The 25,349-nt window shown below is 37.2% G+C and overlaps 1 protein-coding gene across 11 annotated transcripts in view; it reads left to right on the plus strand.

Annotated features, from left to right (window-relative positions):
• ITGB3BP (integrin subunit beta 3 binding protein) overlaps positions 1-25,349 on the plus strand; it is a 71,995-nt gene that overhangs the window by 20,766 nt on the left and 25,880 nt on the right. For 9 of the 11 annotated variants that reach the window (XR_011439386.1, XR_011439385.1, XR_011439384.1 and 6 more), the window contains exons 2-3: positions 4,568-4,610; positions 20,841-20,973. Coding sequence is in view for 8 of the 11 variants with exons in the window: in XM_070268941.1 (XP_070125042.1) it covers positions 4,568-4,610; positions 20,841-20,973 (176 nt within the window). In the remaining 3 variants the exon portion in view is untranslated. Of the gene's footprint in view, positions 1-4,567; positions 4,611-6,380; positions 6,489-20,840; positions 20,974-25,349 lie in introns of those variants that run through there. The other 2 variants (XM_070268944.1, XM_070268943.1) reach the window with 2 other exon arrangements.

Genomic DNA, 25,349 nt, shown 5'->3' on the forward strand with positions numbered 1-25,349 from the left:
CTTGCATAAGGTAATAGTAATGAGTATTTTATTAATGTTCATTTTTGAGAGTACCCATTTAGGTGTAAAATGATCTTCTGGCATTTCTCATTCTATGCTACCCAAAGAGCATGTCACCTCCATCCATTTATCTTCTGGGGTCAGTATTCCCAAATATATCCCTTTACTTCTGTAAGAATTCTTGAGCTATTTCCTATCAATCTTTTGAGAAAAGAAGCTTTTGACATCATAAATATATTGCCCAATAACTGGTTATGGTTTTGGCCAGTTTCGTCATGAGGAATAACAGCGGACTAATCATTTATTTAGGTGCTTTCGTATTTCTACATGTAGTGCAGTGATGTTCCCATTATTGTGTGACCACTATGAATGTTGAACACGAAAGAGCATAGGCTTGAGTGAAAGGAAGAATGCAGAAAGTATGTTGGAGATTGTCCTCCCTTCTTTTGCTCATTCACATACGTAGAATGGAAAATAAACCATAGGATGTGAATTTGGCTGTTGCCCTTCATCAAAGGATTTCTAAGCATCTCATAAGCATACTCAATAATCCTCTGAACACTCTTGTGAAATTGTAGCTAGCAGTATTATCATCTTCATTATAGTAGGGAGTAAATGGAAGCATCGACATACTAGGTGATATTTTTATCTTCTGTTCAGAAATTCCTACTAGTTTACAGGCCAATATTACCATCAACTTTATAAAGCTTAGTGAGATTATGTGATTTGCGCAAGCTTAGGGGAAGAATTTGGCGTAGCTAGCATCAAGGCTCCCTGAGTCTGAACTGCTTTACTAAGTTTATCTGCCTCCCTCCACACACTCTCGTACCCTCAGCTCTGCTATTCAAATTTTATTTAATCCAATATTTTAAAAGTCCTGTAAGAGAACCTCAAATCATGTAACTTCATGAGCTTTTGAGGTGGCATTCTTGGTTATTAAGAATCAAATGATAGTTCATTTTTTTTCTAGAATAATTTAACATTGTCACTGATGTTAGTAACTTTATGTAATGAAACTTATCCACTTATTCTGCTCTGATGAATCCGAGAATCCTATTCAGGATTCTGTCATGTGGTAAGGTAAATAAAATAGAGGAGGATAGTCTTAGTAATATTGCTAACTCTGTAAACATAAGGTACTTTGTATTCCTGTTGATATAAAATTGCATGTCAGATGTGTTTATCTTTCTTAAATTCTCAACAGCAGTAATCCTGGTAGCAACCAGAATTTTGATCCCAGCAAACTCAAACCTAACACACCTAAAGATGGAATAAGGTATTTAAATTGTGGGCATAGGTGTAAACTTGGGTTAAGTTGGAAGTGAGAAGTAACCTGCAGAGGTTATAAGGTTACTCATAAGAGGAAGGTAATTAGGATGCAAGAAGTAGGTGTCCATTTGAAAACTTTATTTATTTTTAAGTTGTAAATATGCATAATATAAAATTCACCATTTTAACCATTTTTAAATGTACAGTTCTGTGGCATTAAGTACGTTCATTAAGTACTGTTGTGTAGCTATCACCATCATCCGTCTCCATAACTTTTCATCTTGCAAAAGTGAAACTTTGTAAGCATTAAACAGTAACTCCCTATTCACCCAGCTCCCAGCTCCTGGCGATCACCATTCCGTTTTCTGTCTTTATGAATTTGATTGCTTTGAGTACCTCATTTAAGAGGAGTGATTGTATTTGTCCTTCTGTGTTTGCTTTATTTCACTTAGCATAATGTCTTCAAGGTTCATCCATGTTGTAGCATGTTTCTCAATTGTTTTCCTTTTTAAGGCTGAAGAATATTCCATTGTGTGTATGGGCCACATTTTGTTTACTCATGCATCTGTCGGTGGACACTTGCATTGCTTTCACCTTTTGGTTGTTGTGAATAATGCTGCTATGAACATGGGTGTACAGATATCGGTTCATGTCCCTGCTTTTGGTTCTTTTGGGTATATATCCAGAAGCGGAATTGCTGGATCATATGCTAATTCTATGTTTAATGTTTTGAGGAACCAAAAACTTTTCCACAGCCTTGGTACCATTTTATAATCCCACCCAGCAGTACACAAGAGTTTCAGTTCCTCCACATCCTGTCCAACACTTATTTTCTGGTTTTTTGATAGTAGCCATCCTATCGGTTGTGAAGTGGTATCTCATGATTCTGATTTGCATTTCCCTAATATTAGTAATGTTGAGCATTGTTTCATGTGTTTATTGGCCATTTGTATATCTTTGGAGAAATGTCTGTTTGAGTCCTTTGCCTAGTTTAGGGTGCCCATTTTTTTAAACCAAGGTAGTAACCATGAGAGCTGCTTGTAACTTTACAGAACTACCAGAGATCTATCACTTTTAGTCACTAACTAATACTGGTAGCAAGTGAGTAAATGCTGTAGGAAAATATTTATTCCATATATCTAATCAAGCTTTGCCTCGTCTTCCTTTATGATATATGTTTCATTCATTTCTTCTTCTCTATTCCTATAAACACCACCCTAATCAACTTAACATCATCTCATGCTTGTATTACGGTTGTTTGTTGGTAAAAGAGTGGGTAAAAATGGGGATAAAAGCATGTAGTAGGTGCTTAATTTAATAAGATCCCTTGACAGGGGGCCCTGTTCTAACAGAATGGTAAGAATAGATGAACATAAATTCCCCTGGCAGATTTGCTCTTCTCTGCCTCTTCTTTAGCTCCTCCTCCTTAATTCAGCAAAGATTTGTTATGCCCGGGACCTGAGATCTGAGTCTCTCCCTCAAGCTGTGGGCTCATACCAGCTCTTCTCTTTTGGATGAACTAAGTGATGTCTTAGATTTCTCCTATTCTTGTCTATTCAGTCTTTTTATGATGCTTGTAAATATTACTAGCTTTTGGTTGTTAGAGGCCTGAACTGTGTGAAAACCACATTACCCACAATAAATCATGTTTTTAGATTCTCAACTCCCCTGTTAAAGTGGGAGATAGATAACAGATAAAGTGATCACTTTCTTGTTTACTTTTACATATTTCTCAGGGTTTCTTAGATCAACCAAGGACCCAACCTGAAAGTCTTTTAAATCCAAACATTTAGTTATTTTTTCTAAGAGTTAGCCATCAATAATAAAGCAATAACATTTTGAACAGTTAACGTCAGGGTGGGGTTTGTTTCCTTCTAAAAGGTAGTATTGTGTCTTAACAGCATTTAAAAACAAAGGGTGAAAAATGCTGTACTGTGTACTTTTAGTTTTTGATTTCTCCTTTTGAAGTTTTATAAAATAAGAAAACATCTCACACACCTGAATAGGGTAATATATATTCCAAAGCTAAACATAAAGACTTTTTTGGATTATCTGCCGTTTTTATTTGTTCCTACCTCTATTCTCTTCTTGTTTCATTGAGAAGTCACATTAAATTGATTTCGTGTGGACTTCTAAAAGATATGAGTCATTCCTTAAACCAGTTTAATTAATCTTAAGGAATGATGTTATGTGATAGGCTAATATAGGTATAGGAGCACAATTAAGTGAACCCTTTTTAGATGGATTAAATTTTTGTATTTAATATTTACTGCTCAGTAATTTTTGTAAATTGTCCATCTCTTCTATTTTTTCTTGCTCCTGTCACTTGTTTAGAAGTCAGTAGTTAGTTATGAATAGTCTTTTTCTAGGATCTATATAACAATTTTGTTTTCTGTAATACAACCTTTATAATACAATCCTTTTTTTCTTTATTCTCAAATTCTCTAGTATCTTAAATAACTTAATTTCTATTTCTCAGGGATCAAGAAAGTACTTTTAATGTTGCATTTGTCACTGGGAAAACTAGTTTTAATTTATATTGACCTTTTTCTCCTTTGAGCATTTAGTCTGCATTCAATAAAATGTTGCTGACTGCTCTTTAGAAGACAGCTGTACGAAATAAAGTATTATAAATATTCAGCTTTCCTTTCTAAGGATTGTCACCAACAGCTGGGCATCCAGTTTAGCAGAACAGATTTTGCACAGAGAGAGCCTGGCATGTTCTTGAATCAGTTTAGTGACGGAGACAAAAAATACTTTCTTATGGATTGGGGCTTATAAAGACATAGAGCATCTGTTCCTCAGTTAGGTCATAGTCTGGGCGCACTGAATCATGCTTAAAGCTGAAATAATGTGCAAAACTTTTCTCACCTTGCTCGTACTTTATGTTAATACTTAGTGCATTATTTCTGCAAAAAATATACTTTCAACATCTCCACTGAAGGTATGTAAATTATTTTGCTCTTAGGTATAATTTTTTAGTATTGGTATTTTAAAACACACAAATATATAAATTTTTAGTAAGATTGTTTTATAATATGACTTTAATGTTTGAATTGTATGATAGTGCATATATATAAACCACATATGTAAAAAGATCCATTTAAATATTTAATTAGGATTCCATCTTGAAATATGCTGTTTAAAAAAACCAGTTTCATCATCGTGAAATTGCTTTCTTATGTTATTCCATTTTAGTTGGTGAAAGTAACTTAGAATGTTTATATATATTACTCTTAAATATTTGACTCCTTAAAGCACATCAAATCTAAGATTTTTTTAAATATTTTGTTTGCAGTGTTAAAAGATCACTGAAATTGGATGGTCTATTAGAAGCCAATGTAAGTATTTACTTATAAGTTTGTAACTGGATAACGAGATTTGTTTTGAATTCTTTAATAGCTGATTTACCTTACTAAATATAAAAATTATTGAAAAACATCATGACATAATTATGATTGGTATATCATTTTCTACATATAAAATATTTTTTGTAAATTTTATGTGTGGAAGTTCCTGGCCAGCTTCAGGGTTTCATCTAAGATGCAAATTATTTGGAAACCTTAATGAATTAATTTAATAGAAATTCACTATTTGTAGAAAAAAATATTCTGCCACTTAAATGCACAGTAAACAACATGGAACAATGACAGTGCTTTAATCTGCTTTCTATAATCTGCTAAATTGAAATAAAAACATTAACAGCATTTTTATATCAAAAATGTAATTACCTCCCTCAGGTACGCTGGCATGATTAAACAATAAAATACTAACGCTGTTATAAATTGCATCACGGTTGTCACAATAAAAATAAAATTGTACTGTTGCTGTTACTTTTTGTAAACCTAGTCATGGCACATTCTCAATGCCAGCATATCATGACATATGTTAGTTTATTATCTTTTCATACCAACTATGGATCTAGATACAAACACTAATACTGAGATATTTATGGCCTCGGTAATCTTAAACACAAGTAAATTGGTGAGAAAGTAAAACAAATAGCTGGTCGATAAATGGGGTCCTACAAAATCCCATATGACAATGCCATTTCAAGAAATGCCTTTTATTTGGAATTTCTCTTTGGAAGACTTACTGATATTTAACAATTTACCATTTTACAAACTTCCTAGATTCTTTTTTAAAAAAATTTAAACAAAGGTGGCAAAATACTGCAATGCCACTAAAACAATCATTAGCAGTGTAATTAGCAATTTAGAGTACCATTATCCAACTTGTTCTGTACAGAATGCAGCTGTGACTGTAATTCTGCATCTGTTTCTTTGGTCAGAATGGTATTTTGGTAGAGAGTAGTCCAGCTTGAAATGAAATACTGTTCTGTCCTGCCCCAAAACTATTCTTTGGGAGATGGTAACATCATTTGAATGGAAAAGAATGGCCATTTAGGAATTCATCCTCTTCATGAAGTACGGTTGTCGTCATGGCAGGCTTTCTGTCCGTTTTTTTTTTTCAGATCAGGATGTGTCAGGGTAGTCAGTGCCACAGCTAATACCTGTATTAGGAAAGTACACTGTATGTTTGGCCCAATTCTGTACCTTAAAACCAGTGACTTAGCTTGGTATCACATGGCCACCACTTGCTAAATACAGGTTCTAGCATCCTAGCTTGGCCTTTCTTCAACATTTTTCTTCAATTTTGTGAGCTATTTCTGATATTTTCAGCTTTTGTACTCTTGGCCTTGTCACGTGTCTGCAGCTCTGTAGTCACATCTCAGATCTGACAGCTTTTGCTCTGGTGCTGTCTGGGCTGCTTTCCTGAGCCACATGCATGCTTCTACCCCCTCCAGTAACAACTTCGCCCTGAAGCAGCCTGGCTCCCAGGATTCTACCCACATGCCAGTGATCCCCCTGAGGCTGCCTTAGCCCATGCAAGGAAAATCAGACACTCAAGACGTATCCCTGTAATTCTAAGAGTACCTAATTGCTGTGGAGCTGGAGAAGAAGTAGAGGTAACTTGGCGGTCATTTTACCTTACCAGTATGATGTTGGAGGGAGACTCTGATGTCGAAGAAAAGGAGATGGCTCTTACGCCAGTTGGTTAAAGTGACACATGTTCATCCTAATTTACTGCTGTTTCCTCTCCCAGACCTCCGTGTTCCCAGTACAGCTACAGACCTTCATGGAGATTAATGCTCCGTGATTTTAGAGCAAGTGTGCAAGAGTCATTTTCCTTAGGATTTTCCTATGGGAGAACCAGAGGTATGGGTCATCCCCTGTGACCTTCCTTTAATATATAGAATGCACATTGCAAGTACAAGATTTGCTGAACCTTCCCAAATTGTTGGAGGTTAGTGAGGAATGATTAAGGTTTCACCTTATGGTCACCTACAGTGTTTGGGCTGCTTGGCTTAGTGCCCTCCAAGTACTGTTTCTAGCTGGAATTTCAGAAACAGATGAATTATTTATTAAAAATTGCGGCCAAGAGCAGTCCAGATGAATTTATAGAGACAGCTGGCTACCTGGTCATATACCTAGCCAGCGTGACCCAGTCTCTTTCAGGCCACCACAGAGAAGGAATGGAAGAAGGAGATGCTATGATGGGAAGAGGGGAGCATGCTTCTACTCAGGCTGACTCAGGCTGCTGGAAGGAATGCAGGGCAGGCTCTAGGGGAGATTGCTGATTTGGACTTAGAAACCCAGTCTGGATTCCTCCCTTACTATTGGTAGGACACTTCTAAGTCTGATTATCCTCACGGCCTAACCTTGTCTTTCTCTCTGAGACAAGCTTCTGCCAACTCCTGAAATTAGAAAGAACTTTGCACTTCAGGGCACTAGGCAGTTTTATCGCTCACCTTCTGCGAGCTTGCTTACTGATTTGGCTCAAATCTACTCCTTTCATTTCTCCCTCCCTCCCTCTCTGTCCCTTCTTCCTTTCTTACCTTTTTATTACTGAAATGTTCAAACATAGCACAAAAGTAGAGAGAATAATATGATGAACTCCCATGTAGCCATCACCCAGCTTCAACAATTATTAATACTCTAATTTTGCTTCTTATGTGTATATATATACCCACACACACATGAATTTAAGTACATGTATGTGTGTGTGTGTGTGTGTGTATCTATCTGTGTTTTTTCCTGGAATATTTTACAAGTCCCAGATGGCATTTCATCAGAATATTCTTTTTTGTGTGTGGGTGTGGTTAGTAATGTTTGGGATTTTTTTGAGCAAGATTAGCCCTGAGCTAACATCTGCTGCCAGTCCTCCTCTTTTTGCTGAGGAAGACTGGCCCTGAGCTAACATCCATGCCCATCTTCCTCTACTTTATATGTGGGATGCCTACCACAACATGGCTTGCCAGGTGGTCAGGTGGTGCCACGTCCACACCCGGGATCTGAACCGGCGAACCCTGGGCCGCCGAGAAGCGGAACGTGCGCACTTAACTGCTGTGCCACTGGCTGGCCCCCCAGAATATTCTTTAGTATGCATTTCTAACAGATAATGACTTCTTTATAATGGCCACAGTACCATTATCATACCTTACAAAATTAACAGTAATTCCTTAATAATATCTTTCACCTAGTCCATAGTCATTTCCATGGTTGTTTCAAAATATCCTTTGGTAGTTGGCTTATTAAAATCAGGATCCAAACAAGGTTTACACATTATAATGTTCTTGTATATCTTAAGTCTTTTTAAATCTTTTAAAATCTCACTCTCTCTTTCCTGTACTTTATTTTTTGAAAAAACTGAGACATTTGTTTTACAATCATATTCCACATTCTGGGTTTGTGGGGTGGTTTTTTTGTGTGTGTATGATGTCCTTTAAATGATTTCCCTGTTTTTCATGTTTCCTATAAAACTGGTGGTTAAAGCTAGAGGCTTGGTTAGATTCTGGTTCAATTTTTGGTGGGAATGCCTCATAGATAGTCTTTGTAGTTCCTAATGCATCACCTTAGGAGGCACAAAATGGTCTTGATTATAGGGTTCACGTGTTACCAGCCTGATCCACCCATAATAAAATTCTCTGACAGTCTTTCTCTTAGTTGTTTTTTATTCGTTGATGATTATTTCCTAGATTCCTTATTTCACTACAGTTACAAAATAGTGATTTTTTTAAATCTTTGATTATGAAGAATTTCGAACATAGAGAGAGACAATGCACTTCTCATTACCCAGCTTCAATAATTATCAACACAAAGCTAATCTTGTTTCATTCTCCCACACATACTTCATTACCCCCTATAATAGAGTACTTTGAAACAAATCTCAAACATCATCCATATTATCCATAAATACTTCAGTAATTATTTCTAAAATATAAAGACTTAAAAAACTGTAATAATATCGTATCTCTCAAAATGAACAGTAATTCCCTGATCATCAAATGGATGATCTTTGTTCACATTCTCTAGTTAGCTCATATACTTTGTGACAATTCTATTGTTCTCTTTTTTTAATTTCAGCATTTCTTATTGAGATGCAATTCACGTAACATAAAATTCAATTTAAAACGTATACCAGTGGTTTATACTCACCATGTTGTGCAACCATCACCACTGTCAGATTTCAGAACATTTCCGTCACCTCAAAAAGAAACCCAATACCTATTAACAGTTAGTTCCAGTTTCCTCCGCCCCTGGCAACTACTAATTTACTTGCTGTCTCTATGGATTTGCCTATTCTGGGCATTTCATGTAAATGAAATCATGTAATATGTGGTTTTTTGTGACTGACTGTTTTTGTTTAGCACAGCATTTTCAAGGTTCGTCCATGTTGTCGCATTTGACTACTCCGTTCCTTTTATAGCTGAATCATATTCCTTTATATGGATATATCACCTTTTGTTTATCCATTCCTCAGTTGAAGGACATTTGGGTTGTTTCTACTTTTTGACTATTACAAATAATGCTGCCATGAACATTCTTGTACAAAGTTTTGTATGAACATGTTTTCAGTTTTCTTGCTTATGTACCTAGGAGTGGAATTGCTGGGTCATATGGTAATTCTATCTTTAACTTTTTGAGAAACTGCCAAACTCTTTTCTACAGTGGCTGCACCAGTTTACATTTCCACTAACAGTTTATGAGGGCTCCAATTTTTCCATTTTCTCATCAACACTTGTTGTTATCTGACTTTTTGATTCTAGCCATCCTACTGGGTGTGAAGTGGTATCTCATTATGGTTTTAATTTGCCTTTCCCTGACGATGTTGAGCATCTTTTCATGTGTTTATTGGCCATCTGTATATTTTCTTTGAAGAAATATTTATTCAAATCCTTTGTCCATTTTTTAATTGGGTTGTTTGTCTTTTACTGTTGAGTTATAAGAATTCTTTTTGTATTCTGAATACTCTCACCTTATGAGATATATAATTTGCATCAGTTCTTTGGGTTGTCTTTTCACTTTCTTGATAGTGTCCTTTGACACACAAAAGTTTTGAATTTTGATGAAGTCCAATTTATTTTTACTTTGATTGCTTGTGCTTTAGGTGTCCTATCTGAGAAACTGTTGCCTCATCCATGGTAATGCAAATTTTTACTGTTTCTTTCTGGGAGTTTTATAGTTTGAGCTCTTACATTTAGGTCAAAGACCTAATTGAGTTTATTTTTGTACACATTGTGTGAGGGTAGGGGCATGTGGATATTCCGTCTTCCTAGCACTATTTATTGAAAAGCTATTCTTTTCCCCATTGAATGCCCTTGGTACCCTTGTTCAAAATCAATTGACTATAAATTCATGGATTTTATTTCTGGACTCTCAAATCGATTCCATTTATGTGTAGGTCTGTCCTATTACTGTCAGTTTGAAATCAGGAAGTGTGAGTCCTCCAACTTCGTTGTTCTTTTTTGAGATTGCTTCTTCTATTCTATATCCCTTCAATTCCATATGAATTTTAGGATCATTTCGTCCATTTCTGAAAAAGAGACATTTGGAATTTTGATAGGGATTACATGGCAGAACAGTTTGGGGAATTTGCTATCTTAAAATTAATAATTCTTCCAAGCCATGAACACAGGATGTATTTGTATTTATTTTAATTTTTTCATTTTTTTCAACAGTGTTTTGTAGGTTTCAGTATACAAGTCTTATACTGTTTTGGTTAAATTTATTCCTGTGTATTATATTCTTTTTGATGCTAATGTGAGTGTTTTTATAATTTCACCTTAGATTGGCCATTGCTAGTATATAGAAATACAACTGATTTTTGAATATTAATTATTGTGCAGCTTTGCTCATCTTGTTTATTAGGTCTAATATTTTTTTATAGATTATTTAGGATATTCTGTACATCAGATTATGTCATCTGCAAATAGAGATGCCTTTTATTTCTTTTCCTTTCTTATTGCCCTAGCTAGAACCTCCAGAACAGTGTTGAATAGCAGTGGCAGAAATAGACACCATTGCCTCCTTCTTGATCTTAGGGGAAAGCATCCAGTCTTTTACCATTAAATGTGGTTTTGGCTGTGGGTTTGTCCTAGATGCCCTTTATCAGATTGAGAAAGTGCCCTTCTATTCCTAATTTGTTGAGTGTTTTTATCATGAAAGGATGCTGGACTTTTGTCAAATGCTTTTCTGCATCTATTGAGATGATCATGTGTGTTTTTTATTAATATGGTGTATTACATCGATTGGTTTTTTATTGAACCAACCTTGCTTTCATGGGATAAGTCCTGCTTGGTCATAATATATACTTTTTTTTATTTGCCTCTGGTTTCGGTTTGCCAGTATGTTGAGGATTTTTACATCTGTATTCATAAGGGGTATTGGTCTGTGGTTTTCTTTTCTTGTGATGTATTTGTCTGGTTCTGGTGTCAGAGTAATGCTGGGCTCTCAGAATGAATTAGGAAGTGTTCCCTATTTTTTGAGAGAATTTGAGAAGGATTGGTGTCAATTCTTCTTTAAATGTTATTAGAATTTACCAGCAAAGTTCTCTGGTCCTGGGCTTTTCTTTGTTAGAAGTTTTTTGAATATTTATCCAATCTCTTTACTTTCTATCGGTGTATTCCAGTTCTCCATTTCTTCATGATTCAATCCTCGTAGGTTGTATATTTCTGGGAATTTGTCCATTTCATCTAGGTTATCTAGTTTGTTGGCATACAACTGTTCATAGTATCCCCTTACAATCCTGTTTCACTCTCCAAGGTCAGTTGTGATGTCTCCCAGTTCATTACTGATTTTAGTAATTTGAACCTTTCTTTCTTTCTTAGTCAGTCTAGCTAAAGTTTTGTCGATTTTCTTTTCAAAGAACCAACTTTTAGATTGTTAATCTTCTCTATTTTCTTATTCTTTATTTTATTTGTTTTCTCTTTAATGTTAATATTATTTCTTTCCTTTGGATTTAGTTTGCTCTTTTTCTAGTTTCTTATAGTGGAAGGTTAGGTTATTGATTTGAGAGCTTTCTTCTTTTTTTAATCTAAGTATTTAAATTTCCCTCTGAGTACTGATTTCTCTGCATCCCTTAAGTTTTGATATATGTTGTGTTTCATTTTTGGTTCTCTTCAATGTATTTTGCAATTTCCCTTTTGATTGGTTATTTAGGAATGTGTTGTTTAATTTCCACATATTTTTGTATTTTCCAAATGTCCTTCTGTTATTGTTAACTTTCTTCCATTGTGATCAGAGAACATTCTTTATGTTTTCTGTCTTTTTAATTTACTGGGATTTGTTTTATGATCTAATGTATCTCCTATCCTGGCAAATGTCACTTGTGCACTTGAGAAGAATGTGTATCCTGCTCCTGTTGGGTGGAGGGTTCTGTGGATGTCTGTTAGGTCTAGTTGGTATAGAGTGTTATTCAAGTCTGTTGTTTCCTTGCTGGTTTTCTGTCTGGTTGGTCTGCCCGTTGAAAGTGGGGCACTGATATTTCCAGCTATTATAGTTGAATTTTCTATTTCTCCCTTTAATTCTGCCAATGTTTGCCCTTGTATTTTGGGGCTATCTTGGTAGATGTATGTTTGTGTGTGTGTGTGTGTGTGTGTGTGTATAATTGTTATATATCCTCTTTTTTTCAGTACCAGTAAGTCTTTATTTATCATTATGTTTTCTTGGGGAAAAGAGGAGGAAGGGGAAAGGATCGGCATATAGCAAAAGTAAAGCAGAAAAGAAAGGAAGTACCCAGTACAACACAATCAGCCCTCAAGTAAACACGCCCTCGTGATAGGGTCAGCGAAGCCAAGGGAGCTCAGGCTTCTCAGTTCAGGAAGGAGAGGAGGGGTCAGGGAAGGGACAGACAGGTGCATGCTGTCCTCCCCTCCCCATAAATTCAGGATTTTGCACAAAGCTTTGATTTCTAGCAGTAAACATGGAGTTAAAATTTGTCCGTCTCCTATTAAACATAGGTTTTGACATAAGTTGTTTGCAGCTGCGTAAAAGTTTCTGAGTGACTTGAATACACATTCATCTTCCGTTTCTTAGTCTCCAGCCCCACTTTCTAGATGAAAGCGCCCCACTGCTTCTCTCTGTCCTCTGATAGGAGAGTAAGTAGGTTTGGTCCATCCATGTACAGTGGTGTAAGTTTTTCTCATGAATCTCATCAGGAAGTCTGGACTCAGAAGGTTAGGCACAAGGGATGACATGTTCCTAGCTTCTCCAGGTTTTTTGCATAAATCATTCAAGAGTTATGGGAGACACTCAAAAACCAAATGTACATGTCTGTGTAGTGTAGGAGTCAGATTTTTAGGGCAGAAGATGGTCTAAATAGGAAATACGGGAAGAAGACAAAAAAGAGAGGATGGATCAAGGCCTCCACTTTTTTTTCCCAGCCTTATTGAGGTATATTTGACAAATAAAATTGTCAGATATTTAAAGCTTAGAATGTGGTGATTTGATTTACATATACCTTGTGAAAGGATTCCTCCCATCGAATTAACACGTCGATCACCTCATATATTTACTTTTCTTTTTTTTTGCTAAGAACATTTGAGTTCTACTCTTAGCAAATTTCAGTTATACAATAATATTATCAACTATAGTCACGATGTTATATGTTAGGTCCTCAGACATTATTCTTCTTATAACTGAAAGTTTGTATCCTTTACCAACCACTCTTTATTTCCTGCACCACCTAGGCCCTGGCAACCACTTTTCTACTCTTTGTTTCTATAGAGTTGGACTTTTTTTTTAGATTCCACACAGAAGTGAAACTGTGCGGTATCTGTCTGTCTGCTTAGTTCACTCAGCATAATCTCCTCCAGGTGCATCCACGTTCTCGCAGATGACAGGATTTCCCACTGTAACAAGAGGGCCCCCCCCAGGTTCTGTGTCACACCTCTTCGCCTGGTTCACAACCCTCTGAAAATACTTTGTGGGTTTTCTTTGCTTTTAGTACAAAAAGAAATTTCTAAACAGTTAACGCAAAAGAACATTTAGAAAACTAGTACATTATATTTACACAGACTGGGCAACCCAACAGTCATCAAATGAGCACTTCATGAAGCTTCACAAATCTCAGACAAACAGAACAGCTAGAGAGGAGCAGTGCTGGGGAGACAAGAGCCCAGCTCAGACACACCTCGCTGGTGCCGTCTGCTGCCTTTCCCTGCGTCAGCACAGCGGTCTAGTTTTGCAGTGATCTGACAGCATGTAAATGAAACCCTCTTTCTCCTTTAGCTGCTCTGCAGGACAGTCGCTCTGGGTGCAACATAAAAGCTCTAATTAAAGGGTCTCTAGGAGCCAAGCTGGAAAAGTCCAGAATTTTGAAAGGTTAAGGATTTTAGTTCATGCTTCATATATTCATTCCTGGGCAGCACAGATGTATCATTCTTAAAACCTTTGCTTATACCAGCTCAGAGTTTTAGACACACACACACACACACACACAAACTTGTGCGTGGTAGGCCTAGCCTAATCCAGTGAAGAATGGATCTGGTTGTGAAGCAAGTCCTGTGCCCTAGGATTGGAGGTTTGGAGTAAGAATCCTTTATTAGGGGCCGGCCCGGTGGCGCAGCAGTTAAGTTCGCACGTTCCGCTTCGGTGGCCCAGGGTTCGCTGGTTCAGATCCCGGGTGCGGACATGGCACTGCTTGGCACGCTGTGCTGTGGTAGGCATCCCACATGTAAAGTAGAGGAAAATGGGCACGGATGTGAGCTCAGGGCCAGTCTTCCTCAGCAAAAAGAGGAGGATTGGCAGCAGATGTTAGCTCAGGGCTAATCTTCCTCAAAAAAAAAAAAGACTCCTTTATTATGTAAACATACAACCATCATCTAACCTTGGCTTCCTCTGTAGGCCCTCCACCTGGCGCAGCCTCCAAGCTCTTTGCGCCAGCTGCTGCTTCATACTCATTTCCAACCTAGTAGAAGGAGATCAAGTCATCAGGGCAAACCAATTAAAACCAAGTCTCCCCTGAAACATCTTCAAGGTGAGAGAACTGTGGTAGAAAAGTAGTTCAATAGGCTCTACACCCCGAATAGACGACAGGTGGAAAAGGCCTACCCTACCCCGAGATATTCCCTCCCAGAGAAGGTAATGGCTTCTGGGTTGGGTCCTTTAATCTGGTCTCATGCTAGATATCCTTCTTTAAAAGGAAAACAACCTCCCTATCCAGGCCACTTTCAAAAGCTTGAGACTGTGGGAGTAGAGACTCAAGATGAAGCGTGCAGGTTCCAGGGGGATTCTCCATGACAGCTCTCGCTTGTGTCTGAACAGCACCGTTGGAGGTCTTTGCCTCACTCCTTCCCTCACCAACAGAGACTCTAGGGGGCTCCTGCTGTGGTCCTGGGCTAAGAATACGGCCCTGCTGGCTGCCCCTGTCCCCCATCTGTCCCGCCTTCTCCACTCTGCTGATTGATGCCTGTTCCTTGATATTTCCTAATTGCAAAAGCATACCCCCCCACCCACCATTGCTAAATCCTGTGCCTCTGGGAGTAGGGCAGGGCTGTGGATCCCTTCTTTCTCCCAAAAGTGGGCTGGCTTTCTCTGGGAGGTGGGGGCCTGCTAGGCCTTCAGTGGCTGAGGCCTCCATACGGCAGATGCTCTGGCGGAAGTGGCACTTCTTGGGCTGGTGTGGCATTCCTTGGCATGATGGTCTAGACCTCCACAGGTGTAGCACCAATCTCCTTGGCATCTCTGTTTCTGCATGTCCTTCTCCTCTGGCTGCCTCTCATTCCCAATACTGAATACTCCACCAGGTCTGGTGACATGGATTCCAGGCCCTTGGCCCACTTCTTAAAGGTGAACTCCACTGCCATGTGCTCCTCCAGGCCTCCATGTGAGGTAGGCGTTATCATTCTAGTGATATGCTAGATGGGTGAGGAAGCTGAAGTGCAGAGTACAGAAGTGGTACCCACAATAGCACAACTGGGAAGTGGCAAAGCCATCCGATGAACCGAGGCTTCCTAACTCTGAGTCTAGTGTTCCTTCCATGTAACACAGCTATTTCTCCTGTAGTGTAATTGTTTAAATACTTTATGAGTCTTTATTCTCTTTGGAAAAATCTTATTTCTAGTACTGTTTGGTTCATATTATTTTTATAGTTGACTAAATTTATGAAATGTTTTTAAATATTGGGTCGATTCAATAGGAAAAAAGAAAATCTTTTAAATATCCATATGGAAAAAAATTAACCTGAATCCTTAACACACTTGACACATAAAACTTAATTCAAGAAGTATCATAGGCATAAGGTAAAAGCCAAAAGCATAAAGCTTCTGAAAGGAAACAAACGATCTTTGAGACCTTAAAGTAGGCAAAATTTCATACAACACAAAAAATACTAACCATAGAAGAAAAAGTTGATAAATTAGACTTCATCAAAATTAGAAATTTCTGCTCATCAAAAGACACCGTTAAGAAAATGAATAGGCAAGCCATGGATTGAAAAGAAAATATTTGTCATGCATATATCTGACAAAAGACTTGTGTCTAGAATATAAAAAAATAATAAGAAAGAATGCAATGTAATGTAATGCAAAAGAATGTAAAAAGTGTACAAAAACTTGAACCCTTTACAAAAAACATTTAAATGGACAATCAGCACATGAAAAATTGTTCAACATCATTCATCACTGGAAATAAAATTAAAACCACAAAGACGTACCATTCCCACCCACTAGAACAGCTACAAGCACCAGCAGATCAGAATGGCTTTACACCAACACCGCCACCACCAGGGTGACTAAGACACCAAAGGCTGGTGAGGACGCTGAGCAGCTGGAACTCTATTTATGGGAATTTAAAATGGTGCAAACACTTTGGAGAAGTTTAGCGTTTATTTTATATATAGAAAATAAATCTATATCCATCTTATAACCAAGCACTTCCCCTTCTAGGTTTTCCAAAGAAATAAAATCATACATTCTCAAAAAGACATGTACAAGAACGTTCTTAGCAACTTGACTCGTAATAGCCCCAAACTGGAAATAACCCAGCTGTCCTTCAACAGGAGAGTAGAAAAACCAATTTGGGTCTATTTATACAAAGACACACCACGAACAATAAAGAGCCCACTGCTTCCACACGTGACAATGAAGGTGACCTCAAAGGCAGGTAGATAGAACAAAAGAAGCCAGACACGAAAGTTAGGTACGTCGTTTGTGTATAGTTCAAGAGAGGGGAACGGTCTGTTGTTATGGGAATTAGAGAGCCGTGGCCTCTGGGCTGTGATGGGAATTGAACTGCGTACAGGGAGCCTGCTGGACAATTGAAATGTGCTGTGTCTTGGGTGGTGGTAGCATCAATCAAGTGCATACAATTGTCAGACCTCCTCAAGCTGAGCAGTTAAGACCTGTGTTTTTTATTGTATGTAAATTGTACTTCAATAGACAAAGAAAAATATATTTGAGGTAGAATTCACTTTGTATTCTGAAAAATATGAGACTGTGTGAAGGAATGATGGGAAACAGCCATGAAAATACTTCATTGAAAACTTTTTGAGGATTACAGTGCAAGAGGGTAACAGAATAGTAATATCTTTAATAGTAAAATTAATTATGGAACAGTTATGAGCACAAATAGAAACATCAGTTTATCAACTTTGTATGTGTGTGTATGTGAGGAAGATTGGTCCTGAGCTGTCTATGCCAATCTTCCTCTTTTTGCTTGAGGAAGATTGTCGCTGAGCTAACATCTGTGCCAATCTTCCTCTGTTTTGTATAATGGATGCCACCACAGCATGGCCTGGTAAGCGGCGTGTACGTCCACGCCAGGGATCTGAACCCGCGAACCCTGGGCCGCTGAAGTGGAGTACGTGAACTTAACCACTGTACCACAAGACCAGGCCCAGTATATGAGCTTTTTAGCCAATGTTTTATTCTTCCTGTTAAAATTTTTTTATCAAAGTAAAATTTATATATTGTGAAGTTCAGAGCTCTTGAGTGTACAGTTCAATGAGTTTTAACAGTGGATACCCCTCTGTATCAAGCACCCATCAAGAAAGAGAATATTTCCATCACCACAGATCTGATATGTTGGTCAGATTCTTTCCCTGCTATCCCCGTAAGATCACTGAGACAAGTGCAAAATGCTTGTGTTCTCCATAACTACCAGTAAAAATAACCACGAGGCCCAGCAGTGTTGGAACTGCTCAGAATGATCATTGCAGCAGCTGGTAAGAGGTTAGTTGATAGCGAGGACTCTCCTAGGAACCCTAGGCCCAAATTGTGAAAAGTCCCTGAGACAGCTAGTATTTAGAGTTTGCAGTGTAAATCCCATAATTAGTACTAGTAATGCATAATAATATCTTAGGTAAGCCATTCCAGAACCTCATTAATCAGCGTAAGGTTATAAAGAATCGTCTCCCTTCAGCTGCCCTAGTTTTTCTTCTGTATCTGGTTGTCCAGGTACCTCCAGCACCTGTGCTTTAAACATTTCGGTGATAGCATAGGCTAGTAGTTCATAATAATAGTAGCACATCCTTTATTTCCCATATTTCATCCTGATAGAACCCTTAGTTGGTACTTTCTAGACTGTTTATAATAGGCAAAAATCAATAAAATACAGGCACCCTTTTGGTCAAATACGCTTTTAAACAAGATGACTAAGCTACAGCTTGTGAAAGATATTGAAGGAGAACATCATATATATTTGAAATTATGAAGAGAACATTCATTTCTCTCTTTTTTATGCAGAAAAATCAATGCCTAAATTTTAGTTTTGCTAATGTACAAAGTTTGACCTTTTTACCTAAAGTACATAGCATCTGGGCTGATTATACATAGAATTTTGTTGGTTTTTTTAGTAGTGGTGTTAAATATCTCCAAGGAGTCCATTTCACAAGCAGTTGTAAGTTATTGTAGAAGCAGTCGTGACTTAGCTGATTTCTGTCTCCTTACGATTTGTTTGCTTCCGGAATTCTTCGTCTTCTCCAGCCAAATCTGCCCTGCTCGCCCTTCTTCCTGTCTCCTGAAGACTCTGGCGGGGAAGTGCTCCTCCTTGCTGAGCGGAGAGAGTGTCGCCTTCTCAGCAGTTCAGGCCTCTGACTCTCCCTGTGGTGGGAGACCATAAGCAGGAAAGGCCCTTCAGTGTCTGGGGATGGCAGAGAGGAAGTTCTTGGATGGATTCCAGGATCGCTCTTAAGCATCTTCAGGATTTAAAAATTAGAGGACCTTGGTAAAACTTCGAGGGGGAAAATAACTTAGAGAAGTAAGATTATGCCTTGTGTGTATCAGTAGGCAGATATATAGAAATGCGTTATTTACTGAAGAATATTTAGTGGAATAGTAAGGAAAGGTAGATTTTCATTTTTCCCTCTATGGATAGTCATTGTAGTCAGACATTTTTCCTTTTAACCAACACAGATGACCAAAAAAAGAAAGCGAAAGAGAAGCTTCAGTATTTTTAAGGTGAGGGGAAAAAAAAATACACACGCACACACACAGGCATGCACACAAAGACTTATTTTATGAAAGCTAGAAAATTGTTTTCAAGGAGAAATATATGATCTACAGTTGCAATGTTTAGATATGTGGCAATTGGAAAAAATAATTTTTTGGTGAAAATAGGAAAACAGATTGACATAAATGTACATTAGGGTAGTGACTTTCATTTCTTCTACATACACAGTAAAATAGTTCTGGGCAATAAATTCTTGGAAAAGTAGGGTAGGATTGGATAAATGTCATAGTTTATGACTGAATACGTATAAACAGGTGAGAACTCAAGATGGAGAGGTAATAATAACCACCTGATAAAGAGACTTAAGACCCTTTCACCCTACAAAAAGGACTGCTTTAGAGTTATAACTTGATATTATAGTTTGATTTTTTTAAAAAGATATTGGTTACATTTCTGGCTACTGTGGATACATAAAATAAAGAATGGAATGCCTTTTGTTCCTCCAATACAAAGAAGTATTTATCACTTAAAATCTTAACTGTAAAAAAAAAATTGATGCTATAGATTCTGGAACTAATACCAAGATTATTGAAAAAGTTGACACAGCCACTATTTCTGCCATAGTGTCTTAGAAATAAAGGATAGTTGACAATGGAGAATTATGTAACTATTTCAAGTCAGCTCCCAAGCTCAAGTTTAATTCTGCAGTGTTGGCAACATATTGTGAGCCTTCGGACCTTTCCATTATCCTCTATGTCCGCCCGGTGCTGTCTGTTTCACCTTCAGAGTTCGGGTTTTCATACCTTTTATTTATATCCGTGTACACTTTAGTAGCAAGTGCTGGGTGGTTAGTAAGCATTATAGAAAACCAAGTTAATGGGAATTCAGAAGAGCAAGCAATTAATAGTGTGACAAGGGGTGTTGGAGGAAGTGGATCATGAAGGGGGACCTAAACCGAAGAGAGACTGGATGAGAAGAAGGGCATTCCAGATTGGCTCAGAGCAAGCCGAGGCCCCGTGGGCACAGCCGAAGTGCCTGGGCTGCAAGTGCCATTTGACACTGGCTGAGTGCGCTCACGAGCACGCGGGTGTGTTCTGAGTAGAGGGGCTTGGCCACGTTTACCAGACTGTTCCTTTTAAGTCATTTATTCATCACACATTTTTGAGTTCTAGCGTACAAAGATGAAGAAATGATATTTATTTTCAGGAACTCAAATTCTTATGGGGCAGGCAGAAATGAAAAAAAATTTTAAAATTTGCTGACTCCAGTGAGAGATCTGCACGAGGTCCGTGGGAAGACAGAAGGCGGCGAAGAAGACCTGAGCAGGACAGGCCACATTCTCAGAGCCCTGTGTCGCACACACTGTTTGAACATTGTTGACTGTCGTTAAGACAAGATGCTATGTCAGAGCAACTTTGTGAAGGTGTAGGACGGCCCTGATCCTTCCTAGGATTTCCTAGTGGGTCTTAGTAAGAGACACATCTGAGAGTTCCCCTGGCCTAGCCCCATAATTCTCCTTCAGGCTCAGCTGACAGCGAAAGTCAGGATGTAATTGGGAGAGTCGGCTGTCTCTAACTTGTTTGGAAATACCATCTTAGAAGGTAGCAACCCTTTAATGTTAAAACTTCATAAAATCAAATTGAAGCGCCCTAATTAGTGAGAGACCTGAAATATCTACATAATTTGAAAGACCAGTGTTCACTTTAAAGGTGATAATTGAGTATATTTAAAATCTGAAAAGGAAAAGAATTGTTTGAATTTTGCGAATTTTCAAAGGTATTTTCAAAGATCTATAACTAAACATAAGTATTTTTGTCCCAAATTAATATTTATTTCCAGTCATTTGATCCTTCAGAAATCACCAGGAAGAATGTTACAGCTTATTCTCCAACAACTGGAACTTGTCAAATGAGCCCATTTGCTTCTCCCACAAGCTCTAAAGAAGGAGAGCACGAAAGTGGACCATCAAATGGTTAGTTGAACACTCTTTTCCACTTAGTCGAAGATTTTTCCAGTTATTGGTTAAATCAGAATTTTCATATAACAATATATGGATCTTGCTGCAGCTGGTTTTTCTCTTCTTTCATAAAGAATTCAACGTAAGAAAGGCTAGAATATAGGTGTTACTTTGGACATAAATGTAAACTTTCTAGGCACTTATTTTAAAATGCTACTGTAGACTTTGTTCTCTTACTGTCCCATCCATTAAATAGAAATTATGGGCTGACTGCCTTCAGCTACTATCAATTATCATGGTTACAGATACGCCCCTTAACAAGCTATCCATCCTGTGCGTAAGTTAAAGGGCACATAATTCCGGTGCTGCTGCACTACGGCTGAAGACTGATGCTTCTCACTGTTATTTTTATCCATGTTGTCCACTTAGTTTTATCCACAGTTCGTGTATCTTTATGTAGCTTGCTTTTATTATGTTTCATTCCCTTCTTTTCCTTTACTACTTTAAATGCATTTGCAAAAGGTTTGTAGAATTTTCCATTAGAGAATAACCTAATTTTGATATGAAATTCTTTACTTCAAAATATTGTTAGTTTAATTTTGACCATATGTATTTCTTGTTCTCTGGTAGTTTATTGCTAAAATATTTGTTTAGAGATACAGAAATCTAGATTTCGTAAGTTTAATTTTTAATGTTCGAAAAGGTCATGAATTAGTGACATGTCAAGTTTCTATAATATAAAATTTTGAGTAGGCTCAAATTTAATAAAATATATTTTAGATACGCTCTGATTAGCCTAATTCATCTTTTATTGTTTAACATTTACTGAGTGCTAAGCATATATAGAAGCTACACAGAAACAAAGAAGTCTTCTCATTTTACCTAATTTGTCATAATAAAACCCATAATGAGATCTTAAACTTTTGAATGACTTTTATTTTACTTTAATCAAATGCTTTTTATCTTAAAGCTGTTCCTCCTAGGTTTGCTTTCACAAAAATGTATGAAGATGTATACATTTTTTTCAAGCTCTATAGTTCTGTTTTTTGTACGCTTGATATATCTTTTGTTTAAAATTAAAAATTAGTGCCTTAGAGTTGGCACATCTCTATACTGAAATGTGAATAGATTTTAAGTGGATACGCACTCAATTTCCATATTGAAATTAAATATGGACTTAAGGGAACATTCCTTTTGCCCATAAAAAGGTTGGTCACGTGATCTCAGTTGACATTTAAGTGGATAATTATCACAGATTATAATACTAAGTAAGCTCTTTTTTAAAAAGCCATATAGCAAGCATTCCTGGGGTACTGGTAATGTTCTATTTCTTAACCTATATGGTTAAGATAGAAAAAGAACAATAGAATGAACCCCAAAAAGTAGAAGAAAGGAAGTAGTAAACAATATAAACAGATATTATTAAGTAGAAAACAAAGCACTAATGAAGAAAAGCAGCAAAATTAAAATCAGTTTTTTTGAAAAGACTCATCAAATAGTGGACCTCTGGCAAGGCTGGTCATTTTTTTAAGTTAGAGAAGGAACAGATGTGTGCTTGAGGGCTGTGGATTCTATATGGTCTTCTTCTTGCTAGATTGTGTGTAACACACAGTTGTGTATGTGACTGCCTCTGAATGCAGTTTCACAAAACACTGGTGATCAATGTCCCATCCCGGAATCTGGACTGCATTTTAAATGGTGTTTGGATTTTCTGGTAAGGCTCCAGGGAGCGCTTTCTCTACCTAATGAGGATGGCTTTCAACAGATCATAAGATTTAGAAGTACAGTCAAGGATGAGGATGATAATGGCTAACGTTTATGTAGTATTTTTAGGGCCAGACACTGTTTTAAATGTTATGTTAACTAAATAATCTGCATGACTCGGAGATAGTCTTATTCCCATTTTGCAGATGAAGAAGTAGAGGTGCCGAATGGTTACATAATTTTCCAGGGCCCTAAAGCTAGTCAGTGGCAGAATCAGGATCTAAACCCAGCCACCTGGCTGCAAAGACTGTGCTCTTGCCCATGATGCCATGCTTACTTATTAATAGATTACTCTAAAGTTCAGACGGGGTGAGGCTGGTCTCATGCTGCTTCCAGATACAGAACTTCACACTTGGCACACATCTCGGGCAGCACTTGGTCCCAAACCAAAAGTTAGGAGTTGAGGAAAACCTTGACCCAGAGAGGTCAAGTGGTTTGTCTAAGGTGCCACACACTAGTTAGTAACTTCTTCTAAGAGTGACGCCAGATCAAATTGGAGCCTGTGTAGGCTAAGAGGCAGATGGGGTCCTGTTACTCTTTCAGTTAACCGAATTAATGTTATTAAACAAGAGTGGGGAGTGAAGAGCCTCTTCAGAGAATCAGTTCATGAAAAATAGCAATGTTAATGGTTCTTTGTTTCTAATTCCAAATATCTTTATTGAGTCCCATGGAAGGAAATATAATATTCTTAAAATATTACCTGTTATTGAATATAAAGGTATCACTGAGAAAATTGGAATTGCTTTTTATCTACCAGAACATTAATATTTGAGAAGCAGCAGCAGAACAATAAGTTTTAAAATCTTTCACCCAAATTAGATTGTGGACCACATTAAGAAGCATTTGGCTCACATATCTCAAATTGCTCATCATATATTTAAAATGATAGTAGTTTATCAGCTCTCTTGACATACATATCATCTGTTCCTTCTCCTGCGTAAAAGAAAATCAGTCTTGCCAGAGGCCTAGTTATGATACAATATTTTTGAGAGAAGGCGTAAGGTCCAAAGTAACAGTGAGGGAAATTATTGTTAATTAGTTTCTGAATCAACTTACTTGGTAAACTTCTAAATACCAGAGAATAAAAAATATACTTTAGATAAGCTATTCCCCTAGTAATAGGAGCGAGTAAGAGTAATGGAATAAAAATTAAATGAAGAAAAAAATGTAAACTAGCATTGGAAAGTCTGTTCCAGACAACGTATTTCTTAATATGTTAATAAATGACATTTGGAAACTTAAAGGAGTTGCCCTCGTGTTATCTGTGTATCTGGTCTCGTCTGGAAGCGTTGGCTCCTGCTGCAGTGTTGTCCAGAGCTGCGCTGCCCCTGTGTGTGGATGCTGGGCGTGTGGAGCGCAGCTCTCTGAGTGGGGGAGTGCTGTGAGCGTAAAGACACACTAGATACCAAAGACAGTGTGAAAAAGGATTTGAGTTCTCTCATTAATAATTTTATTTTGATTCTATGTTAAAATTATAATATTTTGGGTGTATTGGGTTAAATGAAATATTAAAATTTATTTAATCTGTTACTTTTTAAAAAAATTTTGCTAGTAGATTTTAAATTACGTAAGTGGCTCACGTTATATTTCTGTTGGACAGGGTGAGATATTTTTTCATGGTACATTGTATCAAACAATTTTTTAGAAAAATAATAAGAACATTGAGTAAATAATAGTTTCTGTTCCAGTTGTTGAACAGGTGGAATTACATAAAAATATGTAGTGCGAGGAGGGTGTCACTGTGTATACAAAGTGATAAAAAGTGATTTGACTATTTTTCATTAGTAGTAAAGAGTTCAGATTATTCATTCATTTGCTTGTTTATTCATTCAATAAACATTTATCAAAGGCCAGTATGTGTAAGACCCTGAGAATCTTTATGTTAATATGTCCTCAGATTCTTGTTTGAAGTATCTAGGTGTGTAGTGCTATAAAGTAACGTAGAACAAAGAGCTGAGTGGTCAGCTCATAGAACAGCTGTCTACTTGCCCACTAAGTGCAGACCTCGTGTTCTGCTAGAGCCATATGGTCAGACTTACGTTTCGACCCAGCACACCGTGGAGGGATTGTAACTTAGTTACATCCATGTTTTCATCTGTGCTTCTGTCAACTTGCAAAAACTTAGAGAAGTGATGGCATCAGATAACTACACAGCCTTTTAAATGGATGGAATGTAATCACTTATTTCTTTATTGTTACCTAAATAAATACTAAAATGAAATATTTTAGTAGGCACTAAAGATCTTTCAAGAATTTAATCAATGTGCATTTAAAGAGTCGGGTACTTTTACCCCTAAAATCAAATTTATTTATTTTACTGTGATGTCAGTAGGACCTTACTATTTTCTAGACGTGAGTATCACCAATCCCTTGTTAACTTTGAGACCAAAAATAGGGGTGAAATAATGCAAACTGGAAACTTTAATGTGATATTTTTGATTAAAATACTTGATAGAAATATTCTTTATCTAGTAAAGTTTACTAATGTATTTTAAGCTAATTATATTATCAAATTGGGTTGTTCTTGTTTTCTCTTTAGTATACCAAGCCCCAGTGGAAATTTTATTCAGAAGATTGTTTTTTCTGTGTAATGTCATCATGAGTAAAAAATTGGGAGGATCGAAAAT

This window comes from Equus caballus, chromosome 5, assembly GCF_041296265.1.
Source record: "Equus caballus isolate H_3958 breed thoroughbred chromosome 5, TB-T2T, whole genome shotgun sequence".
Lineage (NCBI taxonomy): Eukaryota > Metazoa > Chordata > Mammalia > Perissodactyla > Equidae > Equus > Equus caballus.